At 45.2% G+C, this 24,142-nt stretch overlaps 1 protein-coding gene across 10 annotated transcripts in view; it reads right to left on the bottom strand.

Annotated features, from left to right (window-relative positions):
- Positions 1–24,142, bottom strand: part of hth (homothorax) — a 118,081-nt gene that overhangs the window by 31,208 nt on the left and 62,731 nt on the right. For 8 of the 10 annotated variants that reach the window (XM_065482950.1, XM_065482956.1, XM_065482952.1 and 5 more), the window contains 2 exons: positions 13,723–13,818; positions 1,761–1,921 (listed from right to left, as the gene is read on the bottom strand). In XM_065482950.1, the coding sequence (XP_065339022.1) occupies positions 1,761–1,921; positions 13,723–13,818 (257 nt within the window). The remainder of the gene's footprint in view (positions 1–1,760; positions 1,922–13,722; positions 13,819–24,142) is intronic. The other 2 variants (XM_065482957.1, XM_065482958.1) reach the window with 1 other exon arrangement.

Here is a 24,142-nt window from a genome sequence, read left to right as displayed (position 1 = left end):
ACATGCAATTTTTACTTTCTCCGGCGCCCCCATCGCTTTCTGTGCGTGGCATCAATCATTCGCATCCCTTATTCAATATACACCCCCGCTGCCGAGGGATAAAATACGGCGGCAGACACAGGAAAAATAAAATCGCGGCCCCGAATGGATAGAGTGGTGCGGAGGAGAAGAACTTTTCCTGCGCTTATAAATAGAATCGTGTATGGCAGTAGTTGTTGTTGTGTTTGGGAAATGCTGGAAATATGAAGACGCAGAGCATATAAAAGTTAACAAAGCGTATCAACTTGTGCTTCTTATATTGCATTAAAAACATCCTCTTGCTCTCTTGCTGCCGCTGCTGCTCGGTTTGTTCGTTCGTTCGCGGTGATAGCTATCTGAATTATGTGCTCGAGTTTGTTGCTGAATTTATTTATTAGCAGCCGGCGGAGCTGCGCCCATGCAGCTTCTATCTATTTAGACGCCATTAAAGCCGTTTAGATCGGCAGGCTCAACACAATTTCAAACCCGTCCGTCGCGAGCAGCCTTTTTGCCAAGAGCAAAAATTACACGACCCGCTCTTATTTTTGATTGTTGATAAGCAGATCCAGCACAACAACCGGGACTAACTAGCCAACTGGCCAGCGTGGAATATTTTTCTCTTTTTTGCACGGACAGCAACGCAGTTACACGCAATTGAAATTCCATCTCGAATCGCTTGAAATTCTAATTTGAATTCCTGCACTTTAAGTGAGGAAGATTTATTTTAATTTGAACAAAGCAACGAAACAGATCCACCAGACTGTTCTTCAAATATTTCAGATGATTAGTTTTTGTGCCCTTCTAACTACCTCTCTTGAGCGATCAGATTTTTTTTCTCCTCAATTTTTAATTTAAAAACGGAAATTCTATCCTCTTTTACGATGTCTGCGCGCGAAGAAAACTCGGAAATAATGTGAAACGCATTTTTCACGCCGAACAATGAGGTGTGGCCGTGCAAAATCAGATTGAGGCGCAGCCCTTTTAAATGATGACAAATGCAATATGAATGGCTGCCGAGATTCGCTCTCTCCGACGCATTTAAAAGTCAAATCGGTGATTTGCATATCGCGCACGCATCACTCGGCGGGCCTTTTCTTCTCTCTCGCGGATGCATCTCGCCTCGATGGCCATTTGACGGCCCAGACAAAAAACCCTCGCCCCGACGCGCACATTCCCGGGGGAGCGGCATTAATTCAGCTCCGACGTACGGCCCGCGGGCTGTTTATTTAGTTGAGAGGCCGGCCAGCGGCACGTAGAAATGTATCAAAATTACATCAACAATTAAGCCGAGTCATCATCTTGCTTTTCGAGAGAGATGAGTCTCGTCTTTCAAAGCTTCATCCCTCGCCATTCAGCCGCGATTACGCGGCACTTTTTTCTTAAAAAAGGCCACGTGACCCTCTCTCTTTTTATAATTCAATTATCCCTTTCAGGTTCGTATAATTTTCGGCCCAGTGGAGATGAATCATCATCATCGAAGATTCGCGTCGTGGATGTAAATTTTTTTGTAGAAATGGCAAAAATGAAGTCTGACTAAAACTTTTATAAGCTTAAACAGGACCTTACACTAAAAAATGAACGGGACTGTGTCTTTACCTTCCCCTAATTTGCACATTGAACTAATCAGCGAAGGGTTGTTTGGTGGCGCGCGCGATATGGAGGTAGGCCGCCCGCTGCGCGCGCCTACCGAGCCGGTTGCCTACTTGCGACTTAATTGGTGCCTCGTGCGGGCTGGGACTCACCGTTAAATGCTGGAACAGCCACGCTCTCAGGATATTGGTTGCTACTTTGGGGAAAATGCCTCTTTTCTTTTGATTCTTCTTGCCTCCCGTGTCGTCGTCCTCCTCGCCGGTACCCTCGCCACTGCCGATACTCGCGTTACTCGCGTCGCCCGGCGACATTACTGTAAGAACAAGGGTTAATTTATTAAGAAAGATATTAGTAGGGAGCGATTTTTATAACTTTTAATTTCACTGGGGAACCCAACATGTATTTGAAGAAATAAAACATTACAAATTCGGCAAATTTGATATCGTGTGAAGCAAGCTAATTAAGGTTACGTGAAATATATCATTCATGGGATAAAATATTCTCAAGCTGTTTCTGGCATGCTATCAATTAAATTATCCTGTTTGAGCGATAAATAATATTATTTCAGGTTTGATTGAACTATTTAAGTTTTTAATTTTAATGTTCCAAGGGACTTGAGGCTCGGTGGAGCCGTTTTGGGGTCTGTCAGGCCCGAAAAGGGGCGCGGTGTAATGAAATTAGCGCGGGGGTCGGGGGCCGCTGCAAATGGCGCAATTTGACAACAATGCTCTTTGCGGGTGACTTAATGGGGTAAATGCGTTCTCGTCGTCGTTTGGGGAATATTCGCGCGCGCTCTGCATTATGATAGCGTAGGAGCGAGAGAGGGATGCTGAAAATTGAGTCACATACATAACAGTGTCATATAGCAGGGTAAAAATGAGAGCGAGCGAGCGAGCGAGCGAGAGAGAAAGCACAAGCGGGCGGGTGAGCCAGCGAGCGAACGAGAGATGAAAATCGGATTAGCTGCCTTTTTTAGCTGAATAAAGGGGTTGGGGTGGATGTGTTGTGTTGTTGTATGATTACGTATGCATGCATGCAACGAGCGGGCGAGTATAGAGACATTGTAATCTATTGTTATTATCAAACAACCCCCAAGTCCTGTGTTTAAATTCTTATTTTTCCATCGCGCCACATTAGAGCGCGCGCGTGTGACGCTGTTTGTTCATTCGCATTCATGGGCCACCTTAATCCGGCTTGATTACCGCCCGGCTAAACACCAACACTGCTAATACTCTCGGCGCTTTGTCCGCTTCTGATTGTGCGGCATAATTTCCGCTCGCAGAAGAATTAAATTCTTAACTCTGCAGCTCAACGAGGAGTGAGTTCCATCTCTGCCGACAGGGAAAATAAATAAAAAGTGTGACTCTCAAAAACGAAAAAAAATTGTCAATTTGAGAATTTCAAAATAATTAATTATCTGATTCATTCAAATACACAATCAAATGAAATTTTAAAGAGGTGCCTATTTATACCACATCAAATCTGTTTTCGTGATTGTTAAGAAATTTACAATAGCATTGAAGAAAAAATTTAGAATACCAAAGTAAATTGTGGAAAAATGAAAAATTATAGCATAACAAAATTTTTCAAAGCCTGATTTTATTGCATCAAAATAAATTGTACGTGCCTCTCGCTTAAGAATCTAGGAGAAATAAAGAGTGAGAGCAGTCAGACCATTTTTTCGGAGGTTAACGAGCAGAAAATGGAAACAAAGTAGCGCGTAGCGCGTTCTAATGAGCGCCTAAAATTTAGTTTTGTGTTCACACGGCGCGAGTTAATGACTTGTTGAGCTAGAGAGGCATTTGAGCTGGCACTGACTAGCGATACACCTTTGAAACATGATCTGACCAACTCGTTAAAATATTTTAGAATAATGTGTTGTAAATTGATATATGCAGGCAAAAAGGGGAATAATTGGCTCGCCTTCCAGCGGAGCAAAACAGCAAATCAATTGAGCTGTCCAGTATGGTGCACAGGAATGGAAAAAATGGATTTACATCCAGCAATTTTTTAGCCAATTATTTCAGTTCACTGTTTATTTGTGGTTTTCAGTTACTCTCAGCCGTTTGAGGGTGCTTTCATTATAAAGACATGAGTTTCTTTGATTCAATCTAATAATAAAATAAAAATATGCTATTAAAGTCAGTTCACAGCTCTTTGAAAAACTCTTAGGCCATTAAATTCAATTCGACCCTCTTTTTTAATCCGCTTTAACTGATTTAGCAGCTTTGGCACTTTGATTATAATGCTAATTAGGGCGGCACACATTGACCGGCCGGCGGCGTGTTTGTGCTAATTGGCAATGAGAGATTGATCATTGCAGCGTATGTTCATAAATAAAGCGAGGTGGAGAAAAGTGGATGATAATACCCTGGTGAAGGATGAAAAAAGGCGAAGGGCCCACGCACGCCGAGTGTCGGTCGAGAATAATAATATCACGGGCGCTAAGTGCGGCGTAAGTGAGCGAGTCCATAAAATAATTCTCGGCGCGCATTATCGAATTCGCGAGTGCAAATGTGAAAACCGTGTCCGCTGATACCGAGAGCGACTTATTGTGCCGCCGATAACCGGCTGCTGCGCGAGAGAGAGCAAAAAGCCGTCGGCCGACGTTACGGCAGATTGATTTCACTCGGCCCGCGCGCCTATTGAAAACACACAAAAGTAATTAAAATTAGCATAAATTTCAATGATAACCGTCCTTTGTGAGTAGCAACACTAATAACAACAGCAAGGACGGCGCATTCGTGTATAAGAATGTATAAAAACTGGCTTCTCAACTCTCTTCTTATTTACACGCACGATTTGAGCTGAAAATTACCGAGTCATGCAGCAATAATAATAATAAAGAGTCGGAATTCTGGCTTGTCTGGCTCGTTTTTTCGAGCATAAGATGAGAAACAGCTCGCAGCCATTCGGCCCTAGCATATTATCTGATCGAACGTTGTTCAATCGTCAATCCGCAGCTGCGGCCCCGAAATTACCTGCTGGCCGCACAAATTAAAAATGGTCGGTCGGTTATATAGTGCCTGGCTGAGCACTCCCACCTTGGTTGGCCCTTAAAAGGTTCAAATATTGGAGCCATGAGGCGTGGGTGCAGCCTCTCTCGGAGCACTCTCTGCTCTTAATTCATCCGTCCGTCGCTGTACGCCGCCGCACCGACAGCGCCGAGTGAGAAGGAATTATAAGCCGGCGGAAAATTTGCAAGCCAATAACAAAGCCGACTTTAAATATTGGCAGCAGAAACAATCGCACGAGCAACGAGATGCCATTAGCTCTCTCGTTAATGTCGATTATACTTCGCCTCGGGAATGATGCGGCGCACCGAGGCGGCTTTTTGAAAGGCACAATTTTCTCTCTTTAATCTCGCACGTCGTGACACGAGCGTGTTAAATTTGCATTCAATAAATTGAAATCTGAAATTTGGGTGTGGTTTGACAAGGAGTGTTAAAATGTATAGTGTAATTTTTTTAACTCCGATTAAAGGATTAAAAGAGCCAGAGTTGACGAAATTCTGTCTTAATTTTACAATTTATATAGGCATTTAATTCGCAGTGTATCTTCACCACGTTGAAAAAAAACGATTCCACTTCACTCGACCGAATCATGGAACGCACGCGCTCGTATTCTTTTCCGTTTCAAGCTACTTTCATCTATGAAAAATGAATCCCATTAAGCAAACGACAAACAAATTACTGCAAATTACCCAAATTACGATGCACTCGGGCCCACGACGCAGTGCCGTAATTTGAAAATTGATTTCACCTTCACGAAGAGGAAAGAAAGTCGCGCCATTGGAGCCTCGGTGAGCACGAGAGTCGATTATTATACGAACACAGGCGGCGTAAAGCAGCATTAAAATGCGGGTGCACGCGAATAAGAGCCGGCGAGCTGGAAGGAGACACCCCTAGTGCATCGCATCACGACTCTGAGGTCACGCAACGAGTATCGAGATAAGTGCAGCCAATTTTCATCATAAAATCAGTGAACCAATGAGGGAACAACGTGAGCCGCGCTATGTAACAAATCAAATTGTGTGCAGACGAGAGAGCTGCTATTTTATCAGCGAGGGCCATCTTACACTACTATTATAATATTCGACGAGTGGATGGATCAACCCGCGGCATCGGCGGCTGCTGCATACGAAATGGGAGCATTAAAAAATTAACATTTCATTATAATATCGGCAATACAGGTACCCCTCGGCCGCATTAAATATTAAAATAAGATCAAAGATTACGCGCGGCGCGCATTGGACCACCTTTTTTAAAATGGCTGGCCCAACCCGCCGGCGATTCTCCAGCGCACCGGCTAAATGTCAAAAATGAGCCTCGACATCAATCATCGCCGCGCGGTGCTTTTTCCAAACCGAAATTTCGAGCTTTTTTGCTAGCTCCGATTTCGAATCAACGGCCAGCCGGTGTGTTTGTGTGCCTTGCAGTTAAATTGCTGCGTGAAAGCGAAAATCGTGGGAAACCCTCCGAGAAATGGGGAAATTTTGCAATCGCAAAACTCTGCGCGTAAAATTGAAATGAGAAGAAAATAAAAACGCCCTCGTCGCGTCTGAATCGCATTTTAAGCGCGGATCTTGCCAGGAGAGAATAATTTTACGACTTTTGCACCGCGCCTGCCGTCGATAAATCCGGCTTTTAATGCTTCGTGCGAATTGAAATCAAGAGGAACGATCCTTAATTGACATCAAAATGCAATAAAATTTTAATACAATTCCTAGTTGCCAAGTCGGCTAAAATATTCAAAAGGCGCGAGAGCAGTAAACTTCGGCACCGAAATTAACAATATAAATACGGTGCACCGGTGGTCAGAATTATTTATCGCCGTGTACCAAGGCCGTAATGATGTTTGATTTGCAGATTTGGCTCCTTTTCCCAACCACGTATAACCAGATTAATAAAAGTGTAGGGCTCTCTTAAAGAGATCAGAGGAAGCACCTGAGCTGTAAATTACGCCTGGCAGAGCAGAGAGGAAAAAACAGAAGGACCTTTTTATGACGGAGCCCAGTCATTTTTATCGCCCACCGAGCATGCCAGGAATTTTGACGACTCCTGGCTGCCTGCGCTCGCATGGCAGGCTCAATCCAAATCTCGTCAGCCGCGCAGCAGACAAACTATCTCTTTCGCTTGTTGGTTATCACTAATTCTTTCTTTCGCCGTGCTGACATCTCGGCAGCAAAATGCGAGGGAAAGAGAGCAATGCACTTGTTTATTTGATAGTCTATTTTGACTTTTGGTAAACATTTGAAATTGGTGTTTAAATCTTTCCGCGCCGCCGTGTGTTGCTTGGTGGGCCCGCGCTTGCTTGCTTGGAGTTTCAGCGCCCGCCGAGTGTAAACAAGGGCTGTAAAAATTCTTCTAACACCTCCATGTTGACTAATGTGCGTGCGGGAGAAAGATTCGTCCAGCAGCACGTCTTTTTGCTCGCTGGTAACTACCGGTAAATACCAGAGATGCACGTGGAAACAAGGCCAACGAGGCGTGGATTGACAGCAAAATGAGCCAAACAGGTGATCGGTCGTAAAAGTGACGCTTTTCGGACACTAAATAAATTTTTACTATCATGAGTTGCGTTGGATAATTGCTGGACAAGAAGAAAAAGTATAAAATTTACATATTGCATACAAATTAATATAAAGTTTGATCATTTGTTACTGCAATGTTTATATTTAAATTTTAAATGCACGCAAACATTGTCAAGTGTACTGAGGAAGTGATAAGCTATTCTTTGGCTCTTTCAGCTCACGCTGCTTTTTGTCATGATTTGTTTACAAAGCGAAAACGAGAGCGTCCGCTGCAGTGGCGAGTTTGTACGAATGCAAATGAGCTGCGGGCCTTGCAGACGCCAGAATGGACGACACTCTCGTGCGCTTTGTTACTTTGACGGACAGCCCTTTAAAATGTAAACACGGTGGAGAGAGCGAGAGAGAAAAGCAACCAACTCCCCCAGTGGCGCTCGACAATGCACTAGTCATGCGGATCAAAATGCATGTAAGGGCAAGCAAACGGAATAATTCGTCCTTTTTCGACCGCGGCGGAATATTCATCACGAGGAATTTGCATTTTCGAGAAGAAAAGCGGTTTTTGCGGCCGAGATTTAGAGCACTGTTGACTAATCAAATAAACGGAAATGCGGGCCCTCGGGGGTGTCGGGATGAATAATTTTTCACTTAGCGGCGCACCATTAGGGTTGCAATTAAAGTCACACTCGATTGAGGAGCAACAACACCAATAAAAACAAACGGACGGAATTTTAATTGATTCAACACCCAGCAGCAGCAGGGCAGAATTATTTATTCATCGGTCGGAGCGACAAGCGGACGCCGTTGGCCGCCGCCGCCGCCGCGTGATACACAATTGAATCTCGCTTTGGCAGCGTTCGCGTCCGTGCTGGTGGCGGTGTGTATTTTCAAGAGTGATGGCAGAATGCGTCTAAAAATAATCGCGCGTATCCCCAAATTAGATGACGATGCTTCTCGGCCATATTAAAGATGAAGAGGAGGCTTAGGAACACGCACGTGTGATGACTGTGTGTGTGTGTGTGTGTGTCTTGATATATTTCAACTTGGCTCCTCTCTAAACACAGCCGAGGCGAGCTAGCTAGCTCTAGCACCACCGAGGCGGTGGAAATCTCTTTTTTAAAACACTGATGGTGTAAAGAAGAAAAATCTGCTCGTCAGAGTGCGAGACTTTGAACTTCTCTCTCGCGCCCTACTACCACTAGTCGCTCGTCTTCTTTTTTCTCTTTTCGTGCGTATATGCGCGCGCGTGTGTGTGATGCTTTTAAATTATAGCAAGTCGCGATTTAAAACAGCGGATCCATTTGCAAAATCCTCCTAACATCAACAGCACACGCTTTCACTCTGCTGTGAAGAAGAAGTTGAAAGTGAACCTGCTCGCCGATGATAGCACGCCAAACCATTAGCCTGAGAGCAAACAATGCGGCAAACCGAGCCCAGATTTAGGGTTCGGTGAAAAACACAGTTCAGCTTGACAAGTAAAATATTCTTTTCAGCCTCGATGAAATTTCGTTCAATCTAACTGTTCGTCAACATGTTTGAAATTTTAATATCAGAGGGAGCAAACACAAAAACTCTAAAATCCGGCATTATTCATATTTAAATTTTGAAGCAAGACTACATGTCATACTGCCGGTTTCCTCCCCTATTTCGCAGCAATTTGTATTGATTTCACGCCTATTTGATTACCAATCTAGGAAACTGCTGCAATGCAAGCGAACTCTTCGAATGTTGTACAGCACACTGCACTGCACAGTATAACATAATAGAGTTTTGGAGGGCGGAAGCGGCGAACAAAGCGGAATTATCTGGCGCTGTTTGTGCCACTACCGCTGCTGCTGCTGCTGATATTTATAAATAAAAGGCCTTATTCATTCCACCGAGCGGGAGAGAGCCCTGCAGAGCAGAGAGAAAAGAGTTTTGGCTGGCGTGTGATATGTATTTCGGTGGCGCTCGTTCGTTCGCCCGCTATTTTGCATATTCCGGAGAGCGAGTGACGGGGGAGTTCTGCCGCGCTCGCTCGTCCGTGCTCGTGCTCTCTGTTATTTTTTATTGCGAAAATCGATGGCACCACCACAACAAATCACCGCTCCCTGTGTGTCCGCGTGCATGCGAAAACACACGCGAATAATAATAATGATTTGATGACGTATCGCGCGGGGTGTATCGCAATTTTTCACCCAAACGGCCGGGTGCCGCAAATAAAAAATTTATCTGCCAATTTTCTACTTTTATTTGATCGGCGTAAATCAATCCCTCTCGGCTATTTTTATTTTCTCTGCCTCTCGTGTTTTCCGCTCCGAGAGGGCGTGTGCATTGAATACACATACACGCCCGGCAGGAAGAGCTAGGGGCTGGAAAATTCGCTGAACTTTGCAGAAAGTTGCGTATTGATCCGGAAAATTCCTCTTTGTTGACCAATAATCTGCAGGGATGTTCAAATTCGTAAAATACAGGGGAAAATTTTGCAAGCTATGAATTTTTAGGGGTCGAGGACATAATGACAAAAAATAATTTTTGTTTTATCGTCTGTCACATGAATTTGCATATAAATAATGGAATTTGAAGAATACCTCCCGTTTTTTCCCTTATTTTTCAAAAGATACCTATTATTCAAAAGACATTACTACAAATCGATAAATTTATCAAATTAGATGGAAAATTTAAGTCAACGGGATTTTGTGGTTTGATTTATTTTTAACCGTCGAATTATTGGACGATCTGTTATTTCTTTTAAAAAATAATAATAATTGATTCAAAAAAGAAAATCAAATGCAGAGATGGCTTTAATGTTTTGATACCACACCGGTTTGCATCGGCCATGCTTCAATCGCCCCTTAATGACAAGAGGATGTAATTATTCCCAAGCCTCTTGAAACACAATGGAGGCATTCCGAGCAGGCGGCTGAGGTGCTGGTGAAAAATAACACGATCATGTATAGGTACAGCGCCGCATCGATGCTTCAAACCCCTTTGAGCGGCTGCGAGCATAAACATATTTTCATTGTGGCCGCACTCGACGAGTGGAAAAGCCATCACGGGGCTCATTTCACGGCATAAATAAATAAATAAGCAATGCACCCTTGAGTCGAGTGCTTATTTAGCCGCGCGCGGAGAGTGCTTGAGCCGCAATAAAACAACACTAAAACCGGCGCGAGCGAGGAGCGAGACAGAGAGGCAGAGCTGCTGCAATATGAATATAATATATAATCGCATCATCAACACGGCACGGTTCGTTAGACATTTGACGTCTTAAGACACACCACTCGGCCAATAATCTGAGAGTATTGTCTCGCGCGCGGAATTATTCAAAGAGTTTTGAGTTACACAATGGAGCACACAGGCTCCGCGCCGCACACCAGTGACTCAGCAACATTTGCTCCTTTGTGTCAGCGGAGAGAGGCTGAAAAATCAAAAGATGATGATGATCGGCCGTCCCGCGGGCTTTAAGCTCTCTCGAGGAGGAGGAGGATAGATGCATTATGGACCGAAGAGAGAGCATTCCTGCGATAATTACGCCTGAATACCTGTGGGAAAATAGCCGTGAATTATTTTTCCCTAAGTGGATAATGAAGGGGCCGCCCGATCGTTATACGAATGGTCCGAATTCCGCGCATTTTTTGCACTTCTTCGCCCGCCAATTAGATCCGGTGACAAAGGAGCGTGCTTTTCTTTCTCGCTCACTCGCTCGCAGCCGCCGCGCTTCAGTCAATAACAACAAAATGATTACCGCAGTGTGCTCATGAGGCGATGAAAAATTGCCATTTTGCCCTTTTGAACGGCAGCTTTGCCGCTTTGAAAGGAGCTAGTCGGTCGCGCGAATTGGCGCTGCCAAAGAAACACAGCGCGCACTCGCTTTGAAAAGGCTAAATTGCTGATTGAAAGGGTTTATTACGGCTGGATAATGAGCAGGCCACTTTTTTAGACGAAACCAAACCGAGGAATTTTCAGCCGTTTTCGCTCAATTTATTGATTGTCAATCCAAAGTGCCGCAACGAGGGCGAGTAATGAGCTCAAAGCAGAACTAAAATATTTTCCTCGCCTCGAGCACAAAAAGGAGGTTTCAATATATAAATGTGTGTGTGCTTGCTGCAAGAGTGTTAGATGGGTATGATCATTTCAAGCAAAAGTGGGATCAATACCGTGCAAGTGGCGGTCGGCGTCAATCAAAACGGTGCAGGGCCACTGAAAATGGCCGAATCAGCCGGTTCGGAATTGGCGAATTCGCACCGACGATGGCCAATATCACACGCAAACACGGCTGTAAAAGCAGTGCTCAGCGATTTTGCGGACCAGCCGTAGTCTGAGTTACTGGGCATTGTGTCCTCATGCATGCCCGTGTGGTGCTCCTCTCGTGTGTGCCTGCTATCGGGCGAGTCATCATCGCCGCAGCCGCCAGAGTTATTTTTATTACAACAGGCATGCATTATAAAAAGCAGCTCTTTTCTTTCTTTCTTTCTTTCTCCCGCTATAGCTCGCTCGCTCGCTCTCCGAGTACTTAAGGCTGAAATTTATGTCACAATAAAATTTACACTTCCACGTGAGATCATCGCAGCATTTATGAGCGCGCAACATTTTCCCCAACAAACAATCGCGCTGACGAGAGGTCAAACGAGCATCGTGCACGTCCTGGACCAGAAGAGATTCCACCAGATTGCTTTATCGCCCGACCAATCTGCGAGAGGCCAAATTTTGGCGCGTTTTATTTTATGGCTCCGTAAAAGAGACTTGAGGAACCAGGAGTAAATGCTTTACGCTTTAGGAGCAACAAGGACGGAATTTTCTCCGATTAAAACGATGGCATTTGATGTGATCAAGCTTTGGTTAACACTAGAATAAAATTGGCATCAAATTAAAGAGTTTATTTTTTGTTTACGAGCTCTTAAAAGATTTATTGCATTTTGCAGAATTTCCGGAGGGGATTCAATTTTTTTTTAAGCACGCACCAATGATTTAAAGCGAAAATCCACACATAATTCTCGATAGTATAAAAATTAAAATATTAATTTGACGCGAACTGTCAGCAGTACGTGAAACAGACCATAAATCGCGCGCAAAAAATCCTTTCTCGCCTCAGAGCAAAAATCCGGGCGGGGAAATTAATTTTTCCGTCGGCCACTGGTGATGGACGAGCAGCTCTGCTGGACAGAAGCAAAAACTAATGACGGCTTTCCTCGATTTCGGCTCAGTCGCTCGTCTGCAGTTTTGTCACTCACTTGCGAAATCGATTTTCCCCGCCACCTTTGATGTGGAAATAAATTTTCGGCAACCCCTTGGCCCGTTGTAAATAATTGGAGGCGCTTTCGGTATGATTTATCGGCAAAAAACCAGCCGTCGTCGGTGGCGGCGGCGGCGGCGGCGACCTATCCCAATAGAACACTGCTCGGCGCGCGGCATACTATTAAAGGGGTGTGTTTGTTATGATTGGTGACACACACTCTAATATTTTCCATACAAACTTTCCGACACGAAATTTATTTGCTCTTTTCGCGAGAGAGCGAGCGGGCGAACGATCGCCGCTGTGCTGGCTGGCTGCTGCACGGCGGCGCTGACGCGGCGCCGAATGCGCAGGCCCCACCGCCGACTGGGGGTTGCCATGGCAACGCCAACTTTCCACCGAGGGAGGTGGAGAGAAAATAAAGGGATTTTCCCGAGCAGGCGTACAACTCTTACATAATGCGATACGGTGGATGGAAAAAAGTGGAGAAAAACAAGAAAATTAGGCTTTTCCAACCCTTAGAACGTTACCATGACTACTACAGTGTATCAAGTAGAGTTTGCGCCCTGCTCCTGATGGGTGGAGAGCCAGCCAGCGAGCGAGCGGGCGAGCACCAGGGCGAAAATTCCGTCGGACGGGCCGATTGAAAAATCTATAACACGCCGAGCGAGGCGCAGGCGAGAGAGATGCTCCAGAAACGAACACCAACACACACACCATATACACATTCACAGTAACTGCTATATATTTTATGGTACAAGAGAGCAGCTCGCTCGCTTCCTGCCACATTTGCAGCTAGTTGACAATGACTTGGGACAAAGCTTGACCCAGAACACACATCGCATATTTCCACAGAAAGCACGCTGATGAAACTTTAATTATATGGTACCCTGGCTGCTGATGCCGTAGTGCTGCCCTTCTTTCTACCCATAGCTTTAATTACGCTCTGTTTTTCCTCAACCCGATGTTCAGATACGAGTTGTAATAGCCATTCGCTTAGTTGCAGTCATAAGAGTCAATTTTCATTTTTGCTCATGTCTTTTTTAGCATTGCAAAAAAACTGGCATTGTTTTTAAAGTGTCCGTTTTTCGTTTGTTAAATTCATGAATTGATAATTGATAGAATAAAGTATCACCTAATGAGTAAGCTTTTTACAATTGAAGACGTCATAAATCATATCAAGTACTTTTGGAACACTGAAATTAAGGCTGCTTTCTTTATAAAAGTAGGCAACCTACGCGACACACGAGTCAAGAAATTGCATAACTTCTCTTGAGTTGCTTCAATTTTCACTAAAATGTCTAATTTGCGGTTGGGTTCCAAGTAGGCTATGTAAAAAAGTGACAAGTGACACTTTAAACATACTTACCAGGACTTCCCAAAAATACTGACGAATATAGGACCCCTCTGCGCGCTTCAGAACGACTGTCTGTCGCTGACCACTCTCGTCTAGGACACCATTTACCTGCACAGAAGCAACACAGAGCGTAAGCACCAAAGCGAATATCGGCAAAACACGTCAAAGTATAGTACACACATACAGAGAATGGAAAATGAGGAAGACACAGACAATGAGCATTGTGGTCGGTGGAGTATGGTGTAAAATTTCGGGGAAAATTGGATTCGCCCGGAAGGTCTGGTTTAATGAGAGGGTATCTCGCCATAGCCGGCTGCGGCCGGCCGGCCGGCCGTGAGTATTCAAATCGGACCAAGGAGGAGAAAAATAATTCGTGATTCGCCTTGAGCGTATTGACCGAGCCGCGCGCGGAGTCACGGTGCAAGATGAATGGCCAAATGCTTGTCAAGAGGGATAATTGTGAAATGCCTGGGAACATAAGGCCAAACGAGAGCAGCAAGAAAATTGGTTTTTCCTCTCTTCTTGGCTGGCTGCTGATGGCCTTATAAAAAATTCATACTACACGGCGCGGGAATATAATGTGGTTGTGAGAAATTACATTTTGTATGTGAGTGTGCGCCGCGCGTATTATGTATTCACGCGGGCTGGCTTTCATTATTTGGGACGCGCGCGCGCTTCAGCAGATATAAAAAGGCTGCGTACAGCGGCACAGCATCACGTTTATATTTATTATCCGCAGACACTACTCCTGGGGAAAAAAATGTGTGAAACTTCCATTTGCCCGGGCGGGCGCATCAGCCCTTCCAATTTTCTACATGATATTTTTACGATCATAAAGAATAATTTTTGTGCTACGTGAAATTACCCGCGGTAATGTGCCCTCCCCGCTGCACTATATTCATTTGCACACTCGCGAGAAATGATAATGCATGTAAGGGAAGGAAGAAAAATCAGTGAGGAGTGCCTGTGCCTGGCTGGGGTGCGAGAAGAAAAAATTAAGGGTGCCATACGCAGTGTCGTAAACGCAATGACACTGTGCTCCAAACTCCCTCCGCTCTCGCTCGCTAGCCCGCCCGCCCGCTTGCCTCCCCTGCCGAAGTAAAAAAGCGGGCAAAACACGCAATATGCATGAATAGCCGAGATCTGCCATCCAGGGGTTGAGCATTGTGCCGAGACGTGTAATTACTTTGGCATGAACAAAGAGACGGCGGCTTTTTGCGCGCCTCCTACACCGCAGAAATTGCTGTCTACCAAAATAATAATAAAAAGAAAGAATGAATGGGCGAAAAAGCGTCGCTCTTCTTTCATCTAGCTTGTTTTAAACGACCAGAAAATTAATTATGGCATCCGTCTTGCATTTTCCTCTTTCTCTTTTTTTTAATTAAAATTGCCGCGATAAGATGACAACATCATCATCATCATCAACAGGAAAAAATTAGACACTCGGGATAAATTGGCTATTTTTATCATAAATTGTTGAGAACTTAATGGTTCTGCTTTAAGGAGATTAATTTCGCATCTTCCTCCGAGAAGGATAAAAATTTCACCAGAAATCCAATTTGACTGCAGAAAATGGAATTGGAATTTCGCAGACATCGTTAGAAAGCCAATCAATACTCGATGTGATGCAAACCTCTAAGCCATAAAAAAGTGGAAAACTCGCCGGCCGGACGGCTGCAGGTTTTAATGACGAGAGCCCAGACATTGCCTCTTTTTAAAATAATACGCCAATCAGAAATGACTGGTTTGTGATGCAAGGTGGGGCGAGATCATAAAGGAGGTGGTTCTCTCCTCTTTACACGCTCTGCCAGCAAAGCAGCGTCTTCCATAAAACTCGCTTACATACGTACATGCATTTTTTTGCGCCAAACATGAAAATGACGTCGGCTCCGTCGGCCGGCGAGCTTTGTAAAATTGCGAGCGAGGAATAATTTATAAATTATCGGGCTCGGCAATCAGTTGAGAGCAGGAGATTTAAATGAGCGGAGACAAAGTGAGCTCTCCGGCGGCAGCGGCGGCTCCGGCAGTAATTTAAGAGTTCGCTGTGTGGTATGTTAAATGAACTGATGCTGTGTTTGCGTGCATGCAATATCGTATGACTGCATGAGCCTCTCATGATCTCTCTCTCGGCACACACAACAGCGCAACCGGCACAGATACGATGAATCCCGGCCGCCGCGGAGCAGCCCTTGTAGTGCTCCGTGTAAATAACAGCATTTCTCTCTCAGCTACATATTCGCACAAACACTTCGCTTACCCCCCCTGATCAGGACGTAAGCGTGTCTCGCCACTTTTTGCTCTGTTCGCGTAAACAAGCAGACACAAAACCAGCTCTCTCTAATTGTTACTTCTAAAGGACTTAGGAGCCGGTCTCGAGGTGTCAGAGACACACTTCAACCATAGGGGAAGGGACCCAGCATGGATTTTTGCGTGATTTTCCTCACTGTTATTACAGCGAAGGAATGATGTATCTCAAGTGCGTTTTTTTCTATAGATTTATAAAATTCAATTTTTGTTTCTTTCAATAATTTAAAACTCGCATTAAAAATGCAGCAAATATATTATACATATTCAAAGAATATACCATTGATCATCACCTTTAAAACTAAAAAAACATTGATTTCTGAAGATTTGCCTTCTCATCAGTCAGCTGGCTGATCAATAAACCTGTCAAGAGCAGCAGAAGCAAACAAAAGGTCCAAACAAGTTGAGTCGAAAAGCGTGAAAAATCCGCCCCAAGAGAGCGCGGCAGACGCGCGGTCGGAGGCTGAGAGAGCAGCTGATTCGCGTCCTTGACGCATATCTCTAATTCGGAAATAAAGAGGCCTGACGGGAAGAATAATGCCGCTCATCATCATCATCATCGCGCCGCCTAACCCAACTCTTTCATGCATCCCAGCTCGTTGGAAAGTGACAGAAACAAAACGCTTTTCGCCGCCTCTCGCTCAAAACGTGCTGCTCCAGTTTAAAATTTCTTTCACATTGATCCAACTCGATTATTGACGTCCGATTAGTGGAGCCACCGTTGATATGCATTCGAATTAATTGGCCACTCTAATTCTTAAATAATGAATAGCCGGCCACTTGGCTCGCTCTTCTTGGCTCGGGCCAACGCGTACGCACGCGATGAATTCACGATAAATTATTTTCGCGCCCAATAAATTATTCGCCGTGGAAATGGCTCTGCAATTATCGGTTATTCGCTGCCTTCACGTAGCCATTACTATTTAATTCAATCTAAGCCGAGTAAAGGGCACCTCTCAGTAATTTTCAATAGTGCAGCTAATCCATGGTATCGTTGTGTGAAAAATTAATACCTAGTTTTAATTACTTTGCATATGGTTGTCAGAAACATAATTGTGAATTCTTTTTCATTTCCCCACTTAAAACATTTTATCCCATATATTGCTGTTATGGAGAAGAAATGATTCAAACATTTCGAAAACAGTTTTAATGCGCTGTCTTTAGCGAGCAAAATATTTTCCCTCCTATTAAAAGTAAGATCAAAGGCTTATATCTCTCCAGAGCTTTTCATCGAGCTGCCACCATTATTGTTTCAGCGAGATAAGCGTCATTTTCCTTTCCTCCTGCGCGTGTTGTTTTAAGGTTCACCATACATATATTTTTTTCGAGCCCCTCCGCTGAACTCAGGTCGTGTATGGTAATTACAACGTCTGCGAGCAAGGTTGTGGGAATGTGTCTGCGCTCTCTTGAGGGGTCAATGCGTGCTGCATCATTATTGTGTTGCGCGCTGGAAAATGAGTGATGGTGCTCAAAAGCGAGAAGACGCCGCCATGCTTGTTTTGCGCCGATATCTGTGTTTGAAGGAACGCGCCCTCTCCGAAACACAACTTGTCCATTTAGGCGGCGGCGAATTAAAAACAAACCTCGCTACCTCAACACGTGATAACAATACTTTAATTCACATTTATTACTCTTCTCTGAGAGCCAATCGGTGTGAGAATCTGCCGCCTCACTTTTTCATCCTTCATCATTATCACCCGGCCTCCTTACAAGGGCTCATTTTGCGTAATTAAATGCCGTGAAAATGATTTATATCCGACGCGTCAGGTTCGCACAGGTGAATCTGATACCGGCCGAGAGACTCGTGAGACTCGGATTCAATTGAGCATATTCATTCGGCTGGCGGGCGGGCTGAGGGAGGCTTCGGGAAGCTCTGCTACAGTCGGCTGAAAGTTTGCCCCTGTGAGATGTCAGCCAAAATTATTTATGGCACGATATACTTGCGGCGCGGTGTGCAATGCGTCGTCTGTTAGTTGACCTGCTTCGCACGGCGAAAGTGCCGCTTTTAAAGCTGATAGGAAAGTTAATTTCCAATGGCCATTGTCAAAAATCCACGAAATCGCAAAGAAACTAATCGCTTTCACTGTAAAGGCAACTACGAAATTATTATTCTATAAGAGAGTACAAAAATCTCACAAATTTTTGCTATTTTAAGACGACGATGAGATGAATTTTTTTAAACAAGAATTTAATAGCAAGAACAGCACTGGAAACAAAAATCGGACTTGCTCTCGTTGTCACTGAGTCATTAAATTTTATTATTTTCGAAGTATTTTGGCTTCAACTGGTGCCCTATTCACGTAATATTAAATCGAGTCGATAATATTTAAAATTTACCACAATTTGTACAAGAAAAACGTTTAAAGCTTCATTTAATTGGAAAACAAATTGCTCAGCATTAAAATTATATTAAACTGCTCGTTGGATTTGTCAGTTTTTCTCGACAAGTGGCTGATTGCGACACTTTTATCAACTTCGGCGGATCTCCGAGGTTGGAAAACAGGCGTCACTCTACATATCTGCGACCTTCGCTTCCAATTCCAGTGCAAGTTCCCTCTCTGGTCGGGCACACAACTAGGTGTTGTGTTGCAATACGCAAATCAATCGTCGCGAGCGCAGAGCAATGAGTAAGTTTGATTGGCAGGGCCGTGCTCAGAGCGCTGATGGACCACCCATCAGCATGCAAAGCGAACCATGTGAACCCGTGCAGCCGACGACGGCCACACAAGTGCACATCACGCTGCTCGACTGGAGCCATTCCATTCTTCCAACTTCTTTGTTATTATCAGCAGAAAGCAGCTCTTTTTTAGCTGCGATTCATGCTGCGTGCACCACCGCAACCGCAGCACAATACCGATTTTATTAACCAGCCGCACAATGCAACAACTAACAACTTGATCGACTCGCGGCCAATTATATCCACTGCCCGCAGAGCGAGAGTCTGCGGGAGTAACAACACCTCGGCAGGTACTTTGGATTCCAGCTGCTCTATTTATTATTTGGCCCCGAAAAAGTTGGCTTGCGGCCAGCGCAGCTTCAAGATTTCCAAAGGCGAGGATTTTGTTTAAAAAGAGCAGGGTGCACCTGTTAATTGGAGCAAGTGCAGCAGCTGCCCGGGCAATTTTTACGGCTTCTCTCTCACTCGTTAAATTTAGATCTGCAATAGTGCAGTGAGCGGGTGACCGCAGACTCCTCGCGTCGGTTTCCTGCCTGCTGCGCCCGTTTTTATCGGCCCGGGGATGATCGACTGGCGAGATAAAACGTGCAAAATTCTGCTCGCCCCACAATTAGCGTTCGCGCGTCGGCATTTGCATACAAAGGCCAGGCCTTGTCGGTCGTGGAAAAGAGTAAATGTAGCAATCAACACTCTGCAGCGTGTATCGCGCTGCTTCTTTTCGGTGTGATGCATAAACAACGCCATTCAGCAGTTCTCCGGCGCGGAGGTGCGAAATTTATGGCTTGTGAAACATAAAATGCGCAGCGAAACAAACAAAAACGCTGCGTGCCATTCTCAAAGGAAATTTTTGCATTATTGTTGCGAAATAAAGAGGTTTTCCGCTCATTATCCAGCGTGTAAAGGGGAAGAGCTGGCTGGCAATAAAAAGAGAGCCAGCCATTGGGTGATTGCAGTCGCGGGGCTTTTGCACCAAATGAAGAGTTGCCATGGCGACCGCTCGGGGTGCCTCGAGCTGGCAAATCGTGAAAATTTGACTAATGCACGTCTGGATGTTGTGTTATATTTACGGCTATTACAATTGTTATCACGTCACACACGAGTCGGATGAGGAAGAGAGCCAGCCTGCTTTCGGTGGCCGTGCGTGAACGACGTTTTGCTGCGAGGCCTGCACCGAATTGAGACATTATAAAAAATAAAATAAAAACTACAAGGACTTCCGTTTGGAAATTGCTGCCCCGATTGTCCAAAAAATTACAACTTTATTTGCAAATTGGGTTCTCAAAAGCTTGAATTCAGATGTTCAAATATTTAACCAATACAATATTAACAACAAAGAAAACTTAGGGGGGCCGCGAGGTGTCAGAAGTTTGTTCACCCTGCCGCTGATATGCACGGCTGCAATAATATTGATTTTAACGCGTCCCACGATGAGTTGCTGTTTTCCGACTGCAACTAACCAAGCGAGAACTAACTGGAGAGCATTACACATTTCCACCGATCGATCCCTGAATGCGTTACAACGCACGCATACGCACAGCACAAAACGTCAGGTGTGAACAGGAACCAGCAGCGACGGCGGGTTGGTTTTGTCAAGACGAGTGTGCGATACTGGGTGACGTCAGGTCATTAAAACGGCAACAAAGGGGCGAGGCACAACAATGATTAAGCCCTTGGCGCGCTCAGAGAGGGCTGCACCGGCGCGCGAGGAAATGACTTGCCACTCTCTCCACGTGCAATCTCGCTCGTTTTGCTTTTTGATTAATAACATCTACACACACCACGCAGGAGGCCTTAATGCACTCCCTTGGGAATGATGTAATATTATATGCGTAGAGGAGCAGAATGCACGCCTGAATCGATGCAGAACGTGCGGAGTCGCCACCATCACCGCCGCGCGCTCCAGCAGCTGCAGTGGTCATAATTTTGTGCAGGTACCCACACGTGTTGCCCTGACAGCTAAATTGACGGTGTTTATTAATTAGCTGCTACTGCAGGTGATCGACAGCTAGCGAAACGCTTTACCAGGTGAAGTAGTCACCGCCGCCGCCGCCGCCGCCGCCGCAAACAAGACGTCAAAATCGCTGTTTAATCAGGCAGCTAGACGTGACAAAAATCAAACGCCGAATAATCTCACGCGAGCCAGCCAGCGCGCCGACGGCTGCGGGAATTAAATCTGTCTGCTGCGTGTCGAGACGCGCAGGCCAATTTTTCTGTCCGTCAGAAATATGTGAAAGGATATTTCAATTTAAACGTTGGCCGACTCGCTAAGCGATTCATATGAATATCCGCAAAAACGAGAGGAATGCCCGTCAAGCACACACGCGCAGCATTCACGGTGCTTTCTCAAATTACTTATTTCTAGACGTGAGAGTCTCATTACTTTAAAAAAACACAGACCCGTCCTAATAATTGCAGACTTTTGGTTTCAGATTGATGCCACGATTGGCTGAGCCCGAGGGGTGAACCCACTGAGGATAGCTAGACGTTTGCGTAACACATTATAATACTGAGGGGGATCGATGCCGGACTGTCTAGCATAATAATGAATTGTCACTTCTTCTTTTCACTAACCTTGAAAGTGCTCGCGGCTGGTGGCGAAAATCAATAACCATAACAATAAACGGGCGGCTGCATCAACCAGCCACCCACCTATAGAGCAGCGAGGCTGCCTTCCCGCGCCCCGCCGCCGTCCATCACCGAACTGAACAAACACGTGGTTCTCCACATGGAGGGCGCGCACTGGCACATTAGGAGTTAAAAATCGATAGAGATAACGTAAACAAGCCGTTTTTTATCCCCCGGCGGCGGGAAAGGGTTGCAGAAGCAGCAGAATCAAGCGAATATAACAGGCCGCAGGCCCCTTTGTAGGGCTGAATGATTTTAATTATCGGAAAGCAGGTGCCCGTCGTAAATCCTTCGGGCGGCCTCTCGTAAAATTTTACGGCCGCTCAATGAGTCTAGCTAGCTTCTTCGGCACATTTCTTTCTTTCTCCTAATCGCATTGGCAAAGTTATTTTTTCTCGGCGAAACCCTTGGCGTGCGCCACAGTCTGGCCCGCGGATCACACGGGGGTGGCTTCCCCGCCAGCAAAGCTCACACGCCGACTCATATTGAGCGGAACAATCGCCAACACAATAATCCGTTCTGTGCAACAATCTTTTTGTGCGCGCTTTTGACAGGGACACGAGCGGGAAATTGCTCTTTGACGCTCCATCTGACACAGAAAAGTGATTTTGCGCCGCAGTTCCGCAAATTGCCAACTGAGTAACATATTTTATCTTTTTTTCGCGAAAAATGCCTGCAAATCTTCCACTGGTAATTTTAACAGAACGTGTTTGATCATTTGTCTCAATGAACCCTTCCGCAAGCCCAATTTTCCGCACGTGAGATTTTGTCGGCCGAATTTCCGCTACGCCAAAGCCGGCAGCAGCTTTCTGCTGCTTTAATTACGTTAAGAGTGGTCAGCGCTGGCTGGCTTTATTTATTGCCGAGCGCGACACGACATTAATTATGGCCCCAAATATCCAGAGCCATTGTTGGTGGAGCTGCACAGGGCCCCGAACTGCTGCTAGCGGCAGCGGCGGGTGAATGCGAGCAGGCTGAGTATTCTAATGAGGCAGATGTTCTTTAGGCTGCCGAGGAGGCGCAGCATCACCCACCAACAGTCGACATCCGCTGTTTTATTTTTCATTCTAATGGGCGGTTGGGTCAACTTATTGATTGGGATATCCTCTGGCAAGCTGGCTCGAAACACCAGCACTCGATCAGACCACTCGGCACAGAGAGGAGTAGAGAGAATAAAGAATGGTGCATCGCAACGCAAAACAAACAGCCTAATGGGACGCTAGCTGGCCCGCTGATTTGTTGCTCGGTGTTTAGCTGTTTTACAAGGTGAAAAGATACTTAACCAAAGGCGTTGCTGCAATGCGAATAAAATAGGCGGCTCTTTAAAAATACGCCGAGTTGTACTTCTATTTTCAAGCGGTTAGAATTGTATTCGGGAAAATAGCAGTGTGAAATTTTCGGCTGATCGAGACTTGAAGAGAATTTTTTTATCTTTGAAATTAGCCAACCAGTTGCCTAACGAATCGCTTCTTATAGCTGTTTTGGGAGCAACGGCCTGATGAAATTGATTTTGCCACAGTGCAAGCGTTTGAGCAAATACGGCTGCCTTATTTTTGCCACCCACACTAAATTTCTCCTTTCTCTCGACTCGGGCAGCGTTCACCCCCCGGTTGGTTTCGGATTTAAGCCGGACGGTTGATCGTGCCAAATCTGGCGCGGGGCGTGAAACTGAGCGGCTTGGCGTAATGCGAAACTGGCCGGTAATGACGGCTGTTTGCAGGCCAATTACGGCGGAGAGCTGAATTTGCATTTGGCTCGCATTTAAATCTGTTTGCTGCTCAGTTAATTTCCTAAGGGAGAGTCGGCGCGGGCCCTTTACGTGCACGTATAATTCCCCGCATAATGCAGCAGTCAGCAGCATGCCACTCGCATATAAAGGAGCCACGCATCCCCAGAGGAGTGCATTTTAACAAGTTTATTGCATGACTGGCGAGAATCAGCGCGCTCGCTCCGCTTAATGCACGTCTAATTATCGATCACGGCACAAATCAATCCGCCGGCCGGCCGGTCGGCGGTGCTCGTTGTCGTCGTCGCGTCTCAGCAGATTGAAAATAAAAACGGTCACTTTAATTGATGAACGCAATAAAAGTCAGAAGCGGGCTGAAAATGTTGCTTCCCCGCAGAATTAACAAGCAGCGGGACGTGTATTTAAGCAACTCTGGCACCTAATTATCCAGCCCAGTCAGCACCGAGTGTGTGTGTGTGTGTGTGTGTACACTCTTAGATATAAGAAGCACGCAGCTGGATTTTATTTTTATGGCTGGCAGCCTACTCTTCTTGAAAAATCACCACGAAACAGCATAGCTGCGGCGGGAGCAAAGTTTAATTTGGCTCCTCCAGTCTCTGGCGTGCAAGGATTCGGATCCAATCAGCTCGCCTGCCGCCGACCGCGAATTGAGGATGGTCTGGGAACCAAAATTTTCTCCCACACACTGTGCGTTTGGTGTGTGTGTAGGAAAATCAACTTAAGTAGTAGCATAGTAGTAGTAGATCTTCTCCCAGACATGGGATGGAATTTTTATTCTTAGCTGCACGCTTTAAGAATTCACTCTTGATAGGTATCAGCAAAAATTCCTTAATTACAAACCCACGGACGAAATGGTAAATTTCATTAGTCATGGTTTAAATGCTGGTTTTTATTTTAAGACGTGACTTTAAATTTTATAAACCATTAATTCTCGTGAACTAAAATAAAGCAAAAGAGAAAGAGCTCTAGCATGATATTTACAAACTAAAAAGAAAAAATATTGCTGGTTGAAGATTTTGGTTTGTTTAAAACAAAAATAAGCCGGAAAATACAATTTCACTTATTAAGTCTCTAATTAT

This window comes from Cloeon dipterum, chromosome 3 (genome assembly GCF_949628265.1).
Source record: "Cloeon dipterum chromosome 3, ieCloDipt1.1, whole genome shotgun sequence".
Classification (NCBI taxonomy): Eukaryota; Metazoa; Arthropoda; class Insecta; order Ephemeroptera; family Baetidae; genus Cloeon; species Cloeon dipterum.
This window is presented reverse-complemented; position numbering and strand designations above follow the sequence as displayed.